A 20560-nucleotide genomic window follows, 5' to 3' on the forward strand; every position below is an offset into this window, starting at 1 on the left:
TGTGCTTGTGGCTCTACCTTCATATCTGTTTCATTTACTGGGAATTTAAAGTGAATTGAGAAAAGCAGCAGAAGCAGAAGGGGTTAAAAAAAAAAAAAAAGCAGGTGTCTCAATGAATGAAGTTTGGTGTATTTCTGGTGTAAAACGAAGGGAACTCCACTTCCTGAGTGAGGATTTATCTGTTTTTTGGCTCCATGCTCATGTTTGCACGTCGCTGTCTGTGTCCCCTGTGTGTGGGGACAACATTCAGTGTGAGAATAAACCCCTGTGACTACTGGCTTTGTCCTGTCCTGTTGCACCTCACTCCTCACGCCGTGGTTTACATCCAGACCATCATAGGGAGCCACCACGTACATTGGCTTGTTAGAATATAAAATGTCTTCCACATGAGCTGATTTGCACATTTCCGAGCATGAGGGAGAAAGATGGGGGATGTGAACGGGGGAATCTAAAGGTATTTGTTTTGATGTGGAAAACAGAAATGCATGTCTACTGCGACTACAGATTCAGGGTTTAGGGAAGATGAGGGGGTGAAGAGAGTGATGCTATGTGAGAGAAAGAGAGATGAGCCCATGTTGAGACCCAGTCAGCAGTGTGCGCATGCTCGCATCAGACGTGGAGTGGCTCATCAGAGCTTCACACTGTGAGGGCTGGCATTTTTCAAAAAGCCACGTGAGGATGCAGCCGTTCCTTCCTCTCACAAATCTGTCATGACATGCTGGTAGCTCGGCTGCGATTGGCTGCCGACGCTGTGAATCAGCAGTCAAAGGTGAAAGGTAAAATGTAGCATGGCTGCTTGGAAATGGTACTTACTGATTCTCTCTACGAATACGGTGACAGTAGAAGTGTGCATTTGGAGCCACTTCTTAAATAATTTAACAAAATATTTATGTGGACTTGATTTCTCTTACTTTAAATCCGTATTCCTGCAGGATGAGACAGAGAAGGGAAATCAATGCAATAAAAATCGAACCATTTGCCTTTATGGTCTTCATATCCTCATATAATGGTCTCCCCGGGGTCTTTGGGTGCATCTCTGTAGGAATTCAAAACCACATTCCAACAGGCTGATTTTGGGGTGATTTACCATTCAGCATTCATATGGGCACAGGGGACTTGAACCGTGTCTGATGTGTGGCTGCTGTGTTAGCCTTTGACCCCAGACTGTCTGGAGGGCCACGGTGACAGAGAGTCAAGGTCAAGGGGAAGGGGGGATGGGGATGGGCGTGGAGAGCATCTGACGAGTGGAAGGACTCCCTGTCTGGGAGTGCAGAACCCAGACAGTCCCAGACGTCTATCTGAGGGGAGACGGTGTCGTGTGTGAACCCCTTTAGATCTCCACGTCCTACCCTGTCTGTTCCCACTCACCTCCGTGGCCCTAAAGGGGGAAACAGGGGCCGCTGATGTCTGCAGACCGGCGGGGAAATGGTTCCCAGGCCGGAGGAGGAGGAGGAGGAGAGGCAGATCTGAGTATCACAAATCCTGTAGATGCAGATAAACACGAACTCACAGTTTTACATCCCTCTATTTTATTTTACAATCTGATCTCTCTGTCTCACTTACACTAAAGCTTTGATCTTTACTAGGACGAACTATAAACCACTGTTTCTATTCAATCCACGTTTATTTTCTTCTTATGCTTTTGAACCATAAGCACACATTGAATTTTTCTTTGTTATTTTTATCAGCCAATATTCAAAATTCTATCTATTTATCTATTGACTGATGTTTACTTAAAATTTTGAAATATCCAACATAGTCTGGAATGCACAAAACTTTCTTCAAACAATATTGCACATTTTTTTGGGGATGGATTCTGGGTTTAGGCATTTGGTGGGTTAAGATGAAGCGTCCTCTTTCAGCAGTTTCACCAAACGGTCATTTCCACTCTAAAGTCCTCGGATGGTTTCATTTAAATAACTGCCCAAAGGCCAAAATCCTCATTATTTCACAAGAAAAAAGCAAAGATTAGAGAAACGTTAAACCGTGAATACAGATTTGTGAGGCAAAACTATGTTTATGCTTCTTTCCTACCACATTAATCACATCATGATCCCTCAGATTTATCTTGTGATCCTTCGGAGGGGCCCAGTCGCTACGCTGGGAAGCACAGGACTAAACTACCAAACTGTAATCAGAGTACTTAAAACTAGCTTGAGCAGCTACAGCAGTTAAATGCTGCACCAGAGAAGAATTTATATCTGAGAGCATCACATATAACATCAGCCATGTGAGCAATGTTTTTTTTTTCTGCAGACATACTTTCTTTATACTTTGAGTATGTTTTGCTGGTAGCACTGCTTGGCTAAAAAAAATCTTTCTCAGTGAAAAAAAGAAAACAGACATTCTCAGGCTTCAAGTTGCACATTGGACGATAATATATTTTGGTTTTGAAAGCAGGAATTTGACTGGTAACAGCGTATTTTCACATGTTGTAGGCCTGGTGCATCTGAATACTTCTTCCACCGCTGTCAGCCAGGCTCACATGCAAATACACCAGCACAGTAGATTATTACAGCATGACTGAACATCTACTTGAAGCAGAAGCAGCTCCCTCTGCAGGTAATAAACGTTGCCGCTTTCATAGTGGCAGACACCTTCTAGGTTTAATATGCTCCCAGCCCCCCTGCTCACTCTGCCAACCAAGATAACTTGCCATAGACACACACACACACACACACACACTTGTCCACGTACACACTCACGGTCACAGATATAAGGCCCCCCAGACCTCCCGGGTGATCCGCAGTGGAGCGTGTAGCCACCTGTCAATCACCAGATCCCGGCCGCCTTAAGAGAGACATTTCGTCTAGGACAACGGCAGCCCGTCCCTCCCCATACATTCTGCCTCCCCTAGCAACCATCGCCGGATGACTGAGGGGCTTTGTCCCCTCACAACAGGAGTCCGCCATTGAACCCAGAAGTCCGTAGCAACCAGAATTAGAGGGTGCCAGAAAGGGGTCTTTTCTGTGGATCGGGGGTGAAAGCTCTGTTCTTGTCCCCACGTCTGGGATTCATATCAGGGGCCTGAATGGCGTCCCCTCCTCCTTTTAAATGCTGGTGTAACGGAGCGTATGAAGGCGCTAGCGGTGAGCGGATAGGATCATGGTTAATCTGCTGTTCCTCTCCACTGTGGTCCGATAGGGACACTTAAGCAGCCTCTGTGGACGGTCAGTGGCGTGGGGAGGCCTGTGGATACCTGGGGGCAGGCTGAGCTGCGAGTGTTCATCAGCAGGCTGTGACGGGCAGCGGTGCAAAGAGTACTCAGATCATTTACTCAAGTAAATGTATCATTTCCACAAGATCAAAATACTGCATCCTTCATTCAAAACTCAACTGAAAGTCCAACAGTATCATCAGCAAAATGTGCCTAAAGTATTAAAAGTGAAAGCACAGATCCTGCAGAAAAATGGCCTCTGTTAGTGAGATGTTATCATACATGAGATCATTAGATTGTTAATATTGATGCATTGGTGCCTAAGAGGCATTTGCTGGTGTAGTTGATCAACATAGTCATGATTGTAAATACTTATTAGAGTCATACAATATTTCAGTTCAGTGGTGGTTCCAGAGAGTCCAGCAATGGAAGAAGTACTCAGAGCCATTACTAAAGTATCAGTACCACAGTGTAAAAATAAAAGTATTGTCAACAAAATGTACTTCAAGTATCACCATTCTGTAGTTTTATCTACAACAATGTATCGTGTTTTATGAAGAGAGTAGATCTTTTGTGTGAAAACTGTAATCCTGCAGAGCAACTAGTAATTATAGTTAACAAATAAATGTAATGGAGTAAAAAGTACAACATTTACCTCTGAAATGTTGTAGAAAAGAAGTACAAAGAAACTTAAGATGTTAATACAATACTCGAGTATCTCATACTGGCACATAAGTACAGTGCTGAGTACATATACTGACTTATTTTCCAACATTAAGTGAGTCACAAAATGAATTTGATAGGTCGTTAGACAAAACAGCGTTTTGCTTCACCATTTCATGTGACTTTTTTTTATTTTTTTACTTCTTGCGAACATTCGTGAAATAATCGATCATTTTACCTCTTAAAGGCCTCAAACAATTATTTAAATGAAACGGTCTGAGAGGTTTAGAAGGGAGATCACTCTGGTGGAACTGCTAACAACCCACGGACATCTGAAACGTGACGAGGGGCCCCAACTGGACACCGCTTTTTCATAAAGGTTCACAAGCCACAAAGCTCGGGAGCCGATACACTGTATTTTATGAGCTTATCATATGTTTTAAATGTAGAATGTAGCCTAATAAATGTAGTGGAGAGAAAACTCTAATATTTCCCTCTAAAATGTTGCAGGGGAGAACCTCCGAATTGTACTCACGAGCTGTACTTGAATGAATGAACCTGGGAACCTCCAGCCTCAAGTACAGTACTGATGGTGGGAAATTATGGCACTCAACAAGTGCCATGAAACAGACATTTCAGATCTGTGTGGCTGAGGGGGTTTTGGTAGTCAGATGCACCTGCTGAGAAGTAACCTTTAGGGGACACCGGAGCTGTATAGAGAGAAAGTATAGCGAGAGAGGAGCAAGGGCTTGAATAGTTTATGAACAGTTCTATGGACTTGTGCTTGCTTTCAATAGGGGGTTTTACTGCTCTCTTTATAAGGGAGTGAACATGGATCCCTGAATACCTTTCCAACTGCTGTAAATCCTCCTCACTGTAACACAAATTCAGCAGAGTTTTACTGCAGTGACTGACATATCTGTAAACTGCAAGATTAAAACAAGCAGATGAATACGCTGGCGGGAAACATAACCACAGTCGGATATATTACGTCGTCCTCTTGAAATAATGGTGAAACACAAGAAAACAAAAAGCCAAATAGCCACAATCAGGTGCTCTAACGCGACCTCCCACGTTGTACTTAGCCCTGTAGTGTTCTGTGCATTTTACATCAATAGAAGAATATAGAAGATTACAAACTAATCTCAGCCTACAAACAACATCACTGGCATGCAGAGAAAACATGCTTTTCCTGGTATGTTCTTTATCATTAATGAGCGTCTCGGAAGCCCCCTGTATGGGAGTATGTTTTGTGCAGCTCCCATTCTAAGCCCTCGTCCTGCACCCTCTTTCCCACCCTCTCCTTCCCTCGACCTGTCAATCACAGATCATGATTGAGCCCGGATGGCAGGCAGTCAGTCACCAGCAATGAAAGTGAGGCCTCATTCTCTGTCTGTCCCTCCCCCTTTTCATGCCTCTTTGCCTCCTGAAGTTTTTCCATCTCACCTTCTCTATGGCCTCTCAGCACCCCCCCCCTCCCCTCCTCCCCTGCTGTCCCTGTACAGTTTGTGTTTTCCACTGTCAAAGTCACATCTGTAGTCAGTATCTGTCCAAAGGAGGGTAAACGTCCTCAAACACGGCTGTCACGACACCATAAGGCTCGGCTCCCTAAACTTCAGAGGGGAAGGCCTGCTATCATTAATAAATAAGTCTGATTTAGTTTTAACAGGCCTCCGCATTTGCCCTTTAAGTGGCTGATGAATAAACATGAGAAGAGTTGGGGCGGGAACTGCATGGGGGTAGGATGAGAAGAGGCCCGGGTGCGTGTATGTGAGTGTGTGTGTGTGTGTGTGTGTATTGGGAGGGGGTGTGGGGGGTATTGAGGCCAATGGGGGAGCCTTTCTTCCCAGCAGGGCTGCATCTCTTTTAATTGGAGCACTTGTGGCACCATTACCTCCTTTACTCAAACACGTTACTGATGACAAAAGAAAACAGCACTAAGCCTGCCTTTGTTAGCGAGGAGACTGGACGAGGAGATGGATTCCTCGCTGCTACTCATGTGTGGGAATCATCCGCACTCCCACCGTGAGCCGCTGCTGCTTTTCGACCAATGAAACACCACGGCCAGGTGGACAGACGGCAGAGCACGTGGAAATTACAGGCGTCATCAGAAAATGATGGACAGAAGGGCCATTTATCAGATACAGAAATGAACTGCATAGTGAAACGACATTCAGTATTAATAGACAAGCTGGGCATCATGTTCCATTTATGGGCAGATTATTTCTCTTAGAATAAATCTGCTCCCTTCCATTTCTACCCATTAATGTACAAAATATCACCAATATTTGGTGAGTGAATCCACAGGAATTCTCAGTCAATTCAAATTAATTGACTCCAGCATATGTGCGCGGCCCTGTCAGTGACCTTGCCCTTTTGCTACCCTTTGACCCGAGGACATGATGATGAGGCTGGTTTGTTTTTGGTCACCATAGTGTCCCGAGAGAGCAATAAGGGTGTGAACTTTGCCCTCAGTCTGACCCCGCTCGAGTAAGGGTGCTGAAGGGCTCTCAAATGAGGGAAACATGCATTACCTCTTGTGCTTTTTGTTGTTAAATCCACAATTTTGCATTCATTATTGCCCATAAGTGGTTAAAGGTATTCAGTTACTAAGAAATATACTCAATTTGTAGAATTAAAATAATCTTCATATATCATGCAACTAAAGCAATTTAATAATAATCCTTTATTAATTCAAAAAATTACACAACAAACTTTTCACTTTTCAAAACAGCATGACATAAATGCTCTAGTGTGTACAGTGTCTAAATGTACAAATATCTGCTTTTAGTTTTCAGATTGATTACTTTGATAAAGATATGTTCCCCCCAGTTTATCATTTCTAAGCAGTACATTAACATTCAAAAAATGGTTTATAATACACTGTTATGTATTTATATGCAGAAGTGTTAATTAAAGTGTCTCTCAGCAACTCCTCCTGTGGGCACCCATAAGTAAAGGCTGGTGTATAAACAGAGAATAAATGACAGCATAGTAAAACGCAGTAGTAATAAATTAGAGTAAAGTCTGTTCTCATAGGAGAAGTTAGAAATGTTGACAAATACTGTGCATTAATAAACACTTAAAAATATCCTTGTGCATACAATGACATTATAGTGTCTTATAAACCCTTTATTAAGTGTTTATATAGTGGGTTCATGTCAATATCCTCTGTGTCACCTCATAACGTAGTTCTAAACAAACATCGCAGCTCATATTTTCAAAATCTGTAATCAGAAACATGATACATACATAACTCTCATTACGTTTCAAGGTTCTCCATGAAGACACACAAATCAAGTCATTTAATTTCATCTCGTGGCAATAGAAGAGGGTGCAACTATACAAATAAACACAACAAACACAGCTAACAGCATAAAGTCTGTGTATTCTCCACCAATTTAACGTCTAGTCTGTTGCGTCACACAGAGAAAAACCATTTAAATCAACCAAAAAGAAACTAAATCAGGAAAAACTAAGATTTGAAATCTCCTGTGGAAAATCCTTAAAGTGCAACGTAATGCAAAACCGGTTTTGAATATTTCTCTCACAACTCACATCATGGTCTTAGTCCAGAGGGGAGCCATTTTATCCTGTTTGATGTGAGAGATTCTGCAGTAAATGTCAGTAAATGTAGCTGAATCTCAGTGTTGAAATGAGGCAAATTCCTCCACTAGCATCAATGTCGCTCATTTATTAGACTGGATATTTATTAATCTAAACTGAAAATAAACAGCTTGGAAAATAGAAAAGACCTCATTCCACTAGCAGACTTTTTCACTTCAAACAAACAAAAAAAAGACATTCGCTGTATGAAAAATAACTGGTTTTGATTGGTGAGGACCAATTTAATCAAATGAAAAAAAAAAAAAGTAAAATCAGTCTAGCAGGAGAATAAAAGGGGCAAATGGGCCAGGTGTGATAGAGACAGAGATCCATCAGGATCAAGGCTTAGCGTCAGTTCTGCTCCATGGTGAAATTTGACTCCGCTCTGAAAAAAGCATTTCATAATGTGTGAACAACAGTGACAGCTCATTGAAAACTTGCAGCTAACAGTATACTTTTTATATAAACAGAGTGTAGCATTACGGGTTTGAAAATCTTTTTTTTTTTTACTATGGCCTACAAATAAAATCCATTAAAAAACAACAACACCCTTTTATTCAGTAGATCCAGTAGCTGTTCCTGTGTAGAGTCTACATCACTCCACACTGCAGACGATCTCTCATTCATTCAAATCTAAAATCTTACTGAATCCATGGTTCAGCTTTTACTCGCAGTCTCATTTTCATTTCCACACTAAACATGACTTCTGTTTTCTGTTGCACTTCAAGGTCACGTTGATGAGTGCTGCACACGTGGAGCTGTGCTGTGAAAGACCCCCATCAACAAACATCACAGGTGAGCTTCACTTGGAAGCACACGGTCTGCATCAGCATTTCATAATCTAGCCCACAGTGAGTGACAGGCACAGTGCATGCCTCTGTGGCCGCGGTGCCGTACTGTCTGATCATGTGTTCATACTGTATTCAACACTATGAATAGATATTCCTAACAAAGGGCGAGAATCACAATGAGCCACATGCAGTCTTGGCAAATTTGTATCTGCTGCCACCTAGGGGACACTGAATGCAACACATTGCACAACAACAAAGGCACTGCCTGCACCGTTTGTTTGGTGTGAGAGCAGCAACTAAAAGGACACTTACACATCTTTGTTCCGCATGTGGTTGTTGTACTGAAGGATCGGTGGGACGGTCTCTTCCTCCTGTGGCAGCTGTTAACATTAAGAGTTTAAACATAATGATTCAGAATAATAACCACATGATCAACCAACAAAAAAATGTATGATGCCATGTGCACTTGTTAAGGTCATAAAATGGAAAATGATGAATTATGTTGCTGTGTAAATAGATGTGGCAGGATGACGGTAGTCCATTTACTAAAATACACGAGCCAGAAAATGCAGCTGATTGCTGCTGCAGATTTATGGAGGATTGTGACCGTTTTGCCCAAAAGGACGTGTGTCCGAACTCACTCAGTAAACTGCATCTTAACTGAGCTGCATTTGTCAAACATCATAAGAACACCACTCAAAGAAAATCATTAACACACATTCATTCTGTGCTACTTTGCAATTTCTGCGCGACAAACCACTGACTGACTTGTGACTTGATTTCAACATTCCTGTTTCAGTCTGTGAAAACCTCTTTATGGCTGTAAAGAATTGTCTCTCACCTCCCAGTAGGGCTCATCATCAAAACAATTGTCATCTGCAGGATCTCCCCAGATAGGTAATCTTAAAATAAATCCTGAGAAGAATACAAATAATGTCATTATTGCAACACACAGTCTGTCTTCCAGTGTGTTTGAACACACACACACACACACACACACACACACACACACACACACACACACACAAACACACACCTTATTCAAACACAGGACTGGCACTCTTATTTATATGCATACTGTGTATGTACTGTGCATTTTCAGTTATATGGTAAAACCAAAGTGTGCTTTCAATGGCTATTCCTCACCGACAATTATTCCTCCACCTACACCAAAACAGATAGCCACGCAGAGGCCTGCGGCCTGGTGACCACCCTGCCGAGTGGGCACCATGTCTTCGAAAGAGCCCTCAAAGTCAAAGGTGTTGATCAGCCTTCAACAGAAAAAAGGGGAAACTCACAATGTTGTTCTTTCAGAAAAAAGAAAAAAAAATGGCTACAACAATACAAATATCACTGCTTTCTTTTTCTGTCACATTAGTGGTTGATAATCTTCTATCCATTTAATTAAAAAAGTCAAAGCTACCATAACCTCTGGATGGTGGGTTTTTCCTATTTGTAAGCATGGACTACTCACCCTTCAGTGCCATAAACTTGATTTGTTGCAGCGGCGGCAGTAATGGCTCCCACAATACCACCTATGACTCCTGGCATGGCGTGCAGGTTATGGATTCCACATGTGTCCTGGATCTTCATGTGTTTCTCCATGAATGGCTGATAAAGAAATGTAGCGGTTAAAAACCAACAATGGACATAAGAGCAGTCAAAGTAATGAGTGGCAAATTAGTAAAGCACCTTCTGTACTATCTAAAACACTCTAACCCAACAAAAGAACATTTTGGTTAGTACATTTTTATATGACTGTGGAGAGTCAAAGTATTTTTAATTTTCATGTACACTGGTGCATTTTTGCAGCTAATTGCCTGAACTGATTAATGAACAATTTCAATAACTAAACTGAAGCTTGTCTCAGAATAGCTTGGACACAGTAAACCAGAGAAGCACCATACCGTAAGGTAGATGTAGCCCAGTGTGGAGATGATACCACAGCAGAATCCTACGATCAGAGACCCGTAGGGCATCAGCATGAACTCTGCAGCAGTTCCCACTGCGACGCCTCCAGCAAGAGTGGAGTTCTGGATGTGAACCTGAGAGAGAAGCGCAGAAAAATGTAAATGAAGAAAATGTGGATCAGTTTGATCTCTCTTGATCAACTCTAAAACAAGCAGGGGCAGTGTCCATACTGTGTTGAACTCTAAAACGTGATTGGTAGGATTCAAACATAAAATGATCTTTCGTAAAGATTCAAAAGTGATTGCATCAACCTTTTCCAGGACTTAAACTAAAAAAAGGAAGTATAAAGGCCTAAACAGTGTTAAAAGCCGATTGAATTGAGTCAGGAGTATACACTCCATCACTTCAAGGGAAAATGAAGGTTGAGTTTGTCCAGGTGGGACACAAGTAATGGATGTCATGTTTGGCAGTTCAACAAGGTGATCTATTTCCTCCTGACAAATGTGCACACCACCTATCATTATCATGTACACCATACAAACTGGTGTCAGAGTGTTACGGACTAAAAAAAATCAAAGAGTGCTGGTTGTTACCATGTCCAGCTTTCCATGCTTCTGGAAGAGGCTCGAAACGGCCACAGTAGTGAGCACAGTTGAGGCCAAAGCCAGGTACGTGTTGATGGCTGCTCTGTGCTGCCCGTCCCCGTGGTCTGTGATGGCTGAGTTGAAGCTGGGCCAGAACATCCACAGGAAGAGAGTGCCTATGCAGAAAGCAGGATGCACCTTAAAAATCCAGTGGATCCAGAGTACCTTCAAAATAATTATTGTGAGAGTGGATAAAAAAAAGTAATTTTGTAATTGAATCGTGCCCACCGATCATAGCGAAGACATCTGAGTGGTAGACGGAGCCCTGAAGACGACTGCTTTGGTCCAGGTTTGGCCGATAGAGCATCCACGAGATGGAAAGACCATAATAACCTCCAAATGTGTGGATCACCATGGAGCCTCCAGCATCTCTGGCCTTCAGGAAAGCATTAGACAACAGCAGTAAAAGATATATTAGTCACAGCTGCAAAAATGTTAAATGCCATTTGTGGATGTTTGATTTTCATTTGATTTTTTTCTATTTGTTGGATTTGATCTTCAATTTTGAAATTTTCACTTTCTGGCACAAGAAATATGTTCTGAGTTGCTCTCATCCAAACTCTTGGTCGGTGTCATACTACTAGGTTACATGGGCACTATATACTATATACTATATACTACTTTTGCAGCTGCTTGGTGGTATGAACTACAAAACATAAGCAATCAAAACCATGTACCCATCTGTATGTTACAGGATTCATCGTCAGCTACAACATGAGCTACTCTCTCCCGTTGTCTTGAGGCAACTGTATATATATGAAGTATTTAAAAATGATATAAAAACAAAAGGAAACGATTGTTTTAACTTACATGTATGAGATCCAGGATAATATATTCTTCCACAGCAAACAATGTGACCCCAAACAGAGTCAGAACCATCAGCTGGACTGGACTGACTTTACCGAGCACAGCACCATAAGCAATTAAGCAGCCCGCCACACAGAAGTCAGCATTGATCAGGCTGAGGAGGGAAAAAAAGCCAAAATGTGCAGCTGACAAATAGTGCAAAATGAGATATTTTGAAATCTGCACTCGCCAAATATGAGACAGTATTTGTTTTGGCTGAGGATGCATGTTTTCAAGTGCAGTCATATTGTTGGATATTTTTTTTTGCACTAAAACAACTTATCAAATCATCTTTCTCTTTCTCTTTCACACACACACACACACATAACAGTGCACCAATCATGTCTGTTTACACACAGTGACTTGGCTGCACATCAGCAGTATCATCATTTCTTAATCGCCAGTTTCTGTTTGCCCTTGCCAGTACTGAGTCTGCAAACATTGAATCTCATGTTCCTGGAAATATTTTCACGGGATCTTGTCAGTCAGACTGGTTTTGCCACTTCACTGTGTATCCCTTTGTGTTTATGGAACCATGCAGTCATGCAGACATATTTCCCAATAATCAAACAGAAGAGCCAGAGCTGCTTTGCTTTAGATGGTTTCAGCTGTGCCTGTTATATGTTATCATTCAGCCACAAGTTTCTATTTTCAGTTTAACATCATCTACTAGCAGTCTATGTAACAAAATGACGTTGACTGAGATGAAAGGATCCATTTAACTCATTGGGAATAAAACTGAACAAGTACTTTTCAACTCCAATTTTGATCTTTCCATCGGTGTAGTCCAGAGAGTGGAACCAGCCTTGCATTAGCAGCGCCCATTGGAGTCCAAAGGCTGCGATGAGGAAGTTGAAACCCACGGCACCAAAGCTGTACCGCTTAAGAAATGTCATAAGGAAGCCAAATCCAACAAAGATCATCACATGGACATCCTGGAAACCTATGGAGCAAAGACAGAAGAAGGAATCAGCATAGTATCTGTACTTCTTCACTGCATTGAAAGACCAAAATTCAATATTTAGCCCTTTCTGTGCAGAGTTGACATGCTCTCCACATGCTGAGAGCCTTTCTCCTTGTCAAGTCAGCTGGCTTGACGACTCTAAGCAAAGACTGTTTGTGGTAGTGCTGGAAACAGTTGATGAAGAAAAGTGGTAGTAGATGTGAGCAACAAAAGAAGGAAAAGAAGGTGAGATGAAAGGTCTCTGAAAGGGGGATAGCTTACAGTATGGAGGTCCACATCCAATCAGATTGGAGCAAAAGCATTGTCAAAGTAATGAATGAAACAAAGATCCTGGAAAATCGGGACAGTGTTCACTCAGTATTCATCCTTTCAATCCTCTTTCTTGTTGCGTGTTTCAGCTGTTAGATTATATTACATGTTTGGCTTATCACAGCTATATGGAATATATGTAAGAAAAAAAACGTGTTATTAACTGCAAAATGAACTAGATCAGATAGTGGTATCATTACATTGCTAATTAGCCAATCAGGGTTTTTATAACCCATCGTCAAGTACAAAGTTAAAAGTATGTACTAATGATTGAATGTGTACATGGGTGGGGAAAGTGTTTATGGAGAGTTTATTCAGGCTAAGGTTTCTTTCACAAAACGTTGCCACAGTAAAGGGTTACTTGAGGTGGCAAATATCTGCTATAACCAGTAAACAACATTGTGTGGATACCACCATAAACCAGCCGGTATCATTTACAACAAAACACTCTAACCGCCTGACACATCTCAGGGCACAATAGGTTCCCACTGTGCTGTGAAACAGTATAGTTTGCATAGAAAACTGCAGTTTTTTTTTTGTTTTTTTTACAACCTAACAACCAAGAAGGGCTTCAGTCATGTCAGACAGTCAACACAGACGGTGGGTGTTATGTTGGGAAAGAAGATGAGGTCTTATTGGTTCCCTGACAACAAACTATGTCAGGACATACATTTATCATTTGACACACAACACCATATCTGAGATGATCTTCATGACAGCCTGACATTGACACCATGGCTTGTTGGGGAAGTTCACCACACCCATACAATACACTCACACGCACACACCACAAAACTAGATAGATAGATAGATATAGATAGATATAGATAGATAGAGATAGATAGATAGATAGATATGACCAAAATAAAACATCTTTTCAAACATCTGTTCAAAGAGGTAAGCGTTGACAAGTCAGTTACACTGGAAAGAAAAGCCTGAGGGGAGTCAAAGCCCAGGGGAAACGTGCACCTGTGGGTGTCAGATCCTTGTCAGCAATGTAGGAATTATCTGACAGGGCCAACACAGCCTGAGAACTATCATCAGCTTGGTAACTCAAGTAGAAACGTATTTCACTACTATAGAAACAGACAATTTACAGCCAAATATTATTAGTAGTAATATTAGTAAAAAAAGACATTAGACATCTGCAAAAGAGAATAAATTAGAAAAATAAAAAATAAAACCAAAGTCACTTACTTGGATATCTGAAGTAGAAGTCGTTCTCAATGTCACTTGATATATTTCTAGCTTTTCTGTGCTCTATCCAGTGCGTATCCGACTCTTCATTGTAACGAATAAAGACCCCAAACAGGATGATCATGGCTGTTTGCCACACGATGCAAACTGCTGGAAGACTGAGACGAACATTAGTATTTTTTGGACGGTCACAGAGTTCCCTGAAGCTTTGAACACAGCCCATTTTTGGTTAGTTTCAATCTTTTGTAATGTTTTCTTTTGCTTTTTTAATAGGTAGAAGAGCTGCTGAACAGCTGAATTATTCAAGTGAGCTGTCTTCTGCTATAATGACAAACACCTTACAGGACCTGAGCATCGTGAGCACAAGTGAAGATGAGCAAAGGTGGGTGTTTGCCTTGATATGAGGACACTCCCACAGTCACGTCCTCCTCATGTAAACTAATTTTTTCAGGTGGTCAAGCTCTCAAGTTAGAGAAAAGATCTATTACTTGCTTTCTGATCACTTAATACTTTTCCAAGCATTTTGTATGAACACAGTAAAAATGTACTGTGATATAAACTTCCTCTGCTACTATAGTTTTGTGGTTGAGGACAGAGGGTCATATCCTGCTCCGTATCCTTATGACACAGGACATATTTATGTTGTACTAGTCTGGTTACACAAAATTGTAATCCATCAGACAACTCAAGGGGATTACATAGTCTGGAAATGTTTGTGGAACCTCCTCCCTTAACACAAACATGTTTTGCATGTCACAGAAAGATAAACAGTCATCACAACATGTGAAGCTTCTCCTCGTAGTGAATGTACACTCGGGCTTCCACAGCACTTTTACATGTGAGAGGGTGGGGACGCTCTCATCTCCCTCGTATGGATCCTGTGAAGCATTAACTGTAAATAATCTGTATCCATGCTGGGCCCCATTAGAAAAAGATGCACGACAGGTCTGACTCAGTCAACTGTTACAGCTGCAGGGTTCAAAGCCTGAGACACATGTCCATTTTTTTTTTCTTTTTTGGAACCAAATGCAAAGTTTTTTTTACCTGGACTTTTAAGTAATTTCTTCATTTCAAGTGCTCAGATATTCAGGAAACATTTTTAAAAGAAAACATTGTGGTATTGTAATTAAAACCGTGTGAAAATATGAAAAAACAACACCCTCAGAATTAACAATATGATGGGAAGTTGTTGAGGACCCTGCTGTTAATGTGCTGTAAGTGCTACTTAAAAGATTCAGTATTTTGACCATAATTCAACACACTGAGATGCTGAAAATTATAAAATGTTTCACCGATAAAGAGCGGTTTTATGCAACAACATATGAAAAAGAATAATTCAACATTTTACAGAGGGATATGTGCCGCACTATTTCTCGGCTACAAGCAGATGCCTTCAGACAGAACATGATAAGATAAAATAATCATATACATATACTGTATACTGACTGCTATAATTCTTCTCATTAGTCCCTGTTAAACTGTTGTCACTGTCTCCGTCTCGGAGATGCACCATCTAAAGCTTTAATGTCACCAAGGGGCAATTTGTCTTGAAAACAGCAGTAACAGTAAGCAGTACGTTTTTTCCCCGAGTTCAGGTGCATTATGTAACAGACACAGTGGAAAAAGTCAACGTACACACACAGCCTGCATAATGTAAATAGTAATTCCAGACCTACCTGTCTTGTTGCGGTACATTGTGTGAGGAAAAATACAGCAGCTCCAAAATGTCATGTGTTTGTGTCCCGTAAATCCTCTGAAGAAGCCGTCATGACAAGTGGACAAAACTGGCTTACGCCAATAAAAGAAAAACACACAGCAATGTTGAAGTTATGGCTTAAATATTCCACAGGTATTGATAAATTAATGATAGAATCATTATTTGTTCAAGAATTAAATACAAAATTCTGATATGTAATTCAATTGCCTCATCTACCCTGCTGCACCAAAATACATCAAATAGGGAAATGTATTTAAGCTTTTGTCAAAACAGATCTGCATTAGGCAACCTTGTGTGTAGGCTCTCCTGATGATCTGAACTTCAATACCCAGAAATCACGTAAGTAAACCTCATGTAGCACTCTGTAATGGCTCACACTCAAGGAAAAAGCAAAATTGCAAAAAAAAAGTGACAATCCCCATTTCAATCTACTTGTTTTAAGCTTATCTGGATGGAACATGAGGACATGATGGGATAGAAAGTTATCTCCTAACTAACCAGGTGTACGTTTAGCTGAGCAAAACCAGCAGTATTATATCATTATTAATAAAGAAAGGTGATGAGACATTCATGCATTTCAAGTTTGATTACTTACAGCTTCCCAGCTCTCTCAGTAACACATTGTATAACAAACGCATTTTACACAGACCGTACATGTGAATGTATGTATAAACATTCCATCTGTGAGGAATCACCGTAAAGGTCACATTATTTACTCCACAAGCCCTGAGCGGTGACTGGGTGATGAAGGTGACTCTCTTTGGACAAACAGCAACAGCTATTATAGCAGATACCCGCACTTACCCCTATCAAAGGTGACATCAACAAGCTGCCCAGTTTGTTTTTTTTGTTTTTTCAACCACTGCGCACTCAGATCATAACTTTGAATAAAATTTGAAATTACATGACCAAGGCAAATAAATATGTGAAATCATGTAAAGATATAACCAATTCTTATGTAATTTTGCTACAAGCTTGCGTGCAGTCCTAAGAGTTTTAGCTTTTATTGCTGATTTTATGTGCTGTAAGGAACGTTATAAAAAGGATTATGTATTTTTGTGCTCTGCCTGTCAAATATCCTGCACACCGTGTCAAAGGTTAATGCCATTAACACCACACAACGGTGCGTGTCAAGGCAACTGCAAAAGAATCACCATCTTACAAGGGAAAAAATGAGCATATCAGCGGGTAAACCTATAGCTCACCAATGAGGAACCTCATTAAAATGAGCGAGCAGGCATCTATGCTCATTGATCTTCCTGCTCGGCTTGGCACCGCTACCTAGGTGATGTAATTCTGGCAGATGATGTGCTCCTCTGGGATGACGTGTACTTTTGATCCCCCTTGATCTGAGCACCGCTGTCAGGCTTGTTGAAGCAGCTTTTGCATCTTGTGTGTTAACTATGCCTGAATAAGACTTTAACACGGTCGCACCTGGAAGCTGCCCTGCACAACCGCCACCTGACCTGCCTTGCTAGACGCTCAATTCAACTGCTAGCAAATGTTTGAGGAAAGAAATGTCTTTGAATAAAATAAAAACAAGCCAGACAGCTACACTTACACATTCAATCCATTTCCATAAAGCGCACACAGTGAGTGAGGTGGTGTGCTCAGTCTAAACAGCCCCGGTGTGTGGGGCTTTTTCACAGCAGTCATTTTGTCACTTGTCTTAACAGGAAAAGCTCAGATGTTACTTATGTCAGTAAATCATAACAGGGCAACAGGGGGCCAGCATGCACAATACAAGGATCCTGAAACTTGCTATCATTCATTGTCATCATTCAGGTGTAAATAATACATATTTACACCTGCGCTTTTCCTACTGTGACATGTCAAAATGTTTTCTATCAAAGATCTATTGTAGCTGTAACTAACTTATAGGACTTCACGCTTACGCCCTGACAACCACAGCACACCCTCCCACACAGGCGTTTGATTACTACAGCAGGTTAAACCTCTACTCAGGACTGTGTGGGCGTGCACAGACTGAACGACAGCTGCCGAATTCTGGCACTCAAAAAAAGTGGAGGGTAAAATTTAAAAAAAAAGTAAAAAAATTGAAAACTATAGCCTAGATTTTTTTTCTGTCTTTTACTTTAGCTCCAAGGAGCATGCTGCTGTCACATCAGTGCTTCTCAGTTTACGCTTCATAAAATAAATGCAAAAACATGATTAATATTCTTTGATAAAATGCTTTTAGCATTTTATTTCAAACCAGTTTCAATACAACATATTCATTAGTCCATTATTTAGATTTTAATTTGATAAATATAATAATGTAATATGAGAATTTTGTGCACAGTTAGTGATATATTTTTATCAGATGCAGGAAAAGAAATAAAATCCAGTGTGAAGTTACTCTCTTTTTCTTAATTGATGTCACCAAAAACTGTGACCGTGTACTCGTGAGCTCAATAACAAAGCTTTGATGTCTGTACATCATAAATCTCTCAAATGGCGAATAAGCTGCTGTTCTAATGTGTGGAAGTCTGCACTAGGCAGAAGATACCTCTGGATGATCTCCATTACATCTCTCTCAGTAGTGAGCTCATAGTCTTTTTTGTTCTTAAATGGTAAATGTCCAGCCAGCTCACAGAGAGCAACATTGAAAGCAGACTCCTCCTTGGCACCGAAGCACGATATTCTGGGCCATACAGCCACGCGAACACCTTTTCTTGAACTGCGATCCTTCTTGCTCGGTATACGATCACTGGGCGGACATCCTCTAGTCAAGAACAGGTTGTGAGCAATATTACTGTCCACAAGAAAGTCCGTGACTTTACAGATGGCTCTGGCAACCTCCTCCACCCACTCCGTTTCTGTGTAAAACAAAAAGCCTCCAGGAAAGTCCAACAAGCGATAAAACCCCTTTTCAGGAACCAGCGGCTTGACTTCCATAGACTCTATCTGGAGCTCTTGATCCAGGTAATACCCGTGTAGGTGTAAATGATTGACAGAGGCAAATGCTCCAAGGCTGTTGAACCCCACACGGAAGCCGGGATCGGAGCTCAAGAGCACAGATTCAATGCCGACCTGGATGGCGAAACTCGTCAGGACCTGTGGGAAACAGCGTGAAGGATCTGGAACAAAGAGACAATGTCCAAACTCCAAAGGGCTGACATTGACCAGGACAACCATCCTACCGGGCTGGTCCAACTGTCTCTTTTCATGTCCTCCCTCAGTGTCCTTTATCATCTCAAATATGATTTCGTCTGGATTGATTTTGTTAAAATTAAACTGCTTGGCACTGAACTCCTGCTGAATGCTAAGTATCTCCTGAGGCTTTCTTCTCTCCACCCCTCTTTGAATATTCAGCTGGGCCACATAGCCATGCGGGCCCGGCAGGATACGCGTTTGCAAATCACCCAGATGGTAGCGGAAGAGTCCCCTGTCCATCCTGTCTGTCCAGCCGGCTTGGATGGTGGTGTCGAACTTTGCTGGTGTCGATGCCGTCCCAAGACTGTTTCCACTGCTCCGAAGCACATCTGTGACAAAGTCCTGGCAGCTATACACAAACTGGAGAGGCATGGTTGGCCCTGCTGATGCACAGTGAGGCAGAGGGGTATGAGATCTGACAATAGGTTTCACTATGGTTGGGGTCAGTTAGGTGTCATCCTGCTGAATCATCAGACAGCGAGCCCAGTCACATGCAGAGCCCGTGGACGTTAGGGCTGCAAATCACAATTATCAATCTGTTTAAAACTTTACTGATAAATCAGTTAATTGTATCGTCAATAAACTGTCAGAAAATAGCTAATAAATACCCACATTGACATGTTAAAATGCCTGTTTTGTCCAACCAAAGGTCCAATACCCAATATTAGTACTGTTTAAGACAAGACGACCAGAAAACATTTACATTTAAGACGATGGAAACAATGAATGAAAATATATTATATACCAAAAATGTTAATTGGCTCTGTAATTGTTAGCTGACATATTTAATTTCAGCAGTAATGTTCATAAATCGGCAGCTCTGAAATCATCACAGTAAGTTAGTGGAGGGCAGAAACACAAAATAAGTCACCTTCATTCTGACAAAGCTTTGAGATACTTTGAAACAAACATATAAAAAAGTCCACCCTGCTCTGTGAAAACATCTTCTGCTCTCAGGCTGGTTTCATTGGTTGTTTGCCCAGGACACAAGCATGAGTTCATTTCTGAATGAATACTCACCTCTTTATTCTGACTCTACCTCACCGTGTCAAAACCAGCGTCTTCAAGCAAACAGCAGATTAAACGCCTTTAAAAGGCAAACCTACAACATTTATTCTCATCCCCATTATTTGTTTTTTTTACCCATTTTCTCCGAGCAGCAGTTACCTATACTTGCTAGCTTCCTTGGTTGCATGTGTTCTTCTTCGTCGGTGTTTATTGACGTATTTCCGGTCATTGTTTTTCAGAATAAATGTGCCTGTAGGAGTATTTACGTGGGCAATTTTGCAGTTCCCGCAACATTTATGTTAAGATTAGTGTGATTAATTTTCTAATATGGTTTGCTTGTGCATTTATCTGCATAGGGCATAGGATACACCTTTTTTGCACACAATTTCACACAATTACATAATTTCTGACATAAAAAGTAATGTTACATCCTGTATATTATGCTGAAGACGGATCCCTGCAGATTTCATGCACTTCTACACAAAAAGTACATGCTGAGGGTTTTGTAACCGTCTCCCACCCACTCAACCATTTGTACACTGACTCACTTATTTTTGTGCTGCACACATTTAACCCAACCAACCCCCAAAG

The 20560-nt window shown here is 41.2% G+C and overlaps 2 protein-coding genes across 4 annotated transcripts; both read right to left on the reverse strand.

Annotated features, from left to right (window-relative positions):
• Positions 1-2940: 2940 nt before the first annotated feature.
• rhcgb (Rh family, C glycoprotein b) lies at positions 2941-14311 on the reverse strand. Of its 3 annotated transcripts, none has more exons than XM_070829982.1 (11): positions 14089-14311; positions 12369-12561; positions 11583-11733; positions 11001-11148; positions 10722-10888; positions 10125-10262; positions 9692-9828; positions 9364-9488; positions 9059-9132; positions 8530-8597; positions 2941-3130 (listed from the first exon to the last, which is right to left on the reverse strand). In XM_070829982.1, the coding sequence occupies exons 1-11, from the start codon at positions 14309-14311 to the stop codon at positions 2941-2943; spliced, it is 1614 nt and encodes a 537-aa protein (XP_070686083.1). The 3 variants fall into 3 exon arrangements, with proteins under 3 accessions (XP_070686083.1, XP_070686085.1, XP_070686084.1); XM_070829984.1 differs by having other exon boundaries at positions 3020-3044; positions 8545-8597; XM_070829983.1 differs by lacking the exon at positions 2941-3130 and adding an exon at positions 7702-7811.
• A 3801-nt stretch (positions 14312-18112) lies between these two features.
• Positions 18113-20088, reverse strand: gdpgp1 (GDP-D-glucose phosphorylase 1). The gene is made up of 2 exons (XM_070830264.1): positions 19982-20088; positions 18113-19341 (listed from the first exon to the last, which is right to left on the reverse strand). The coding sequence occupies exon 2, from the start codon at positions 19331-19333 to the stop codon at positions 18245-18247; it is 1089 nt and encodes a 362-aa protein (XP_070686365.1). The 5' UTR covers positions 19334-19341; positions 19982-20088; the 3' UTR covers positions 18113-18244.
• Positions 20089-20560: the final 472 nt, after the last annotated feature.

The sequence above is a fragment of the Pempheris klunzingeri genome, chromosome 5 (assembly GCF_042242105.1).
Source record: "Pempheris klunzingeri isolate RE-2024b chromosome 5, fPemKlu1.hap1, whole genome shotgun sequence".
Taxonomy (NCBI): Eukaryota; Metazoa; Chordata; class Actinopteri; order Acropomatiformes; family Pempheridae; genus Pempheris; species Pempheris klunzingeri.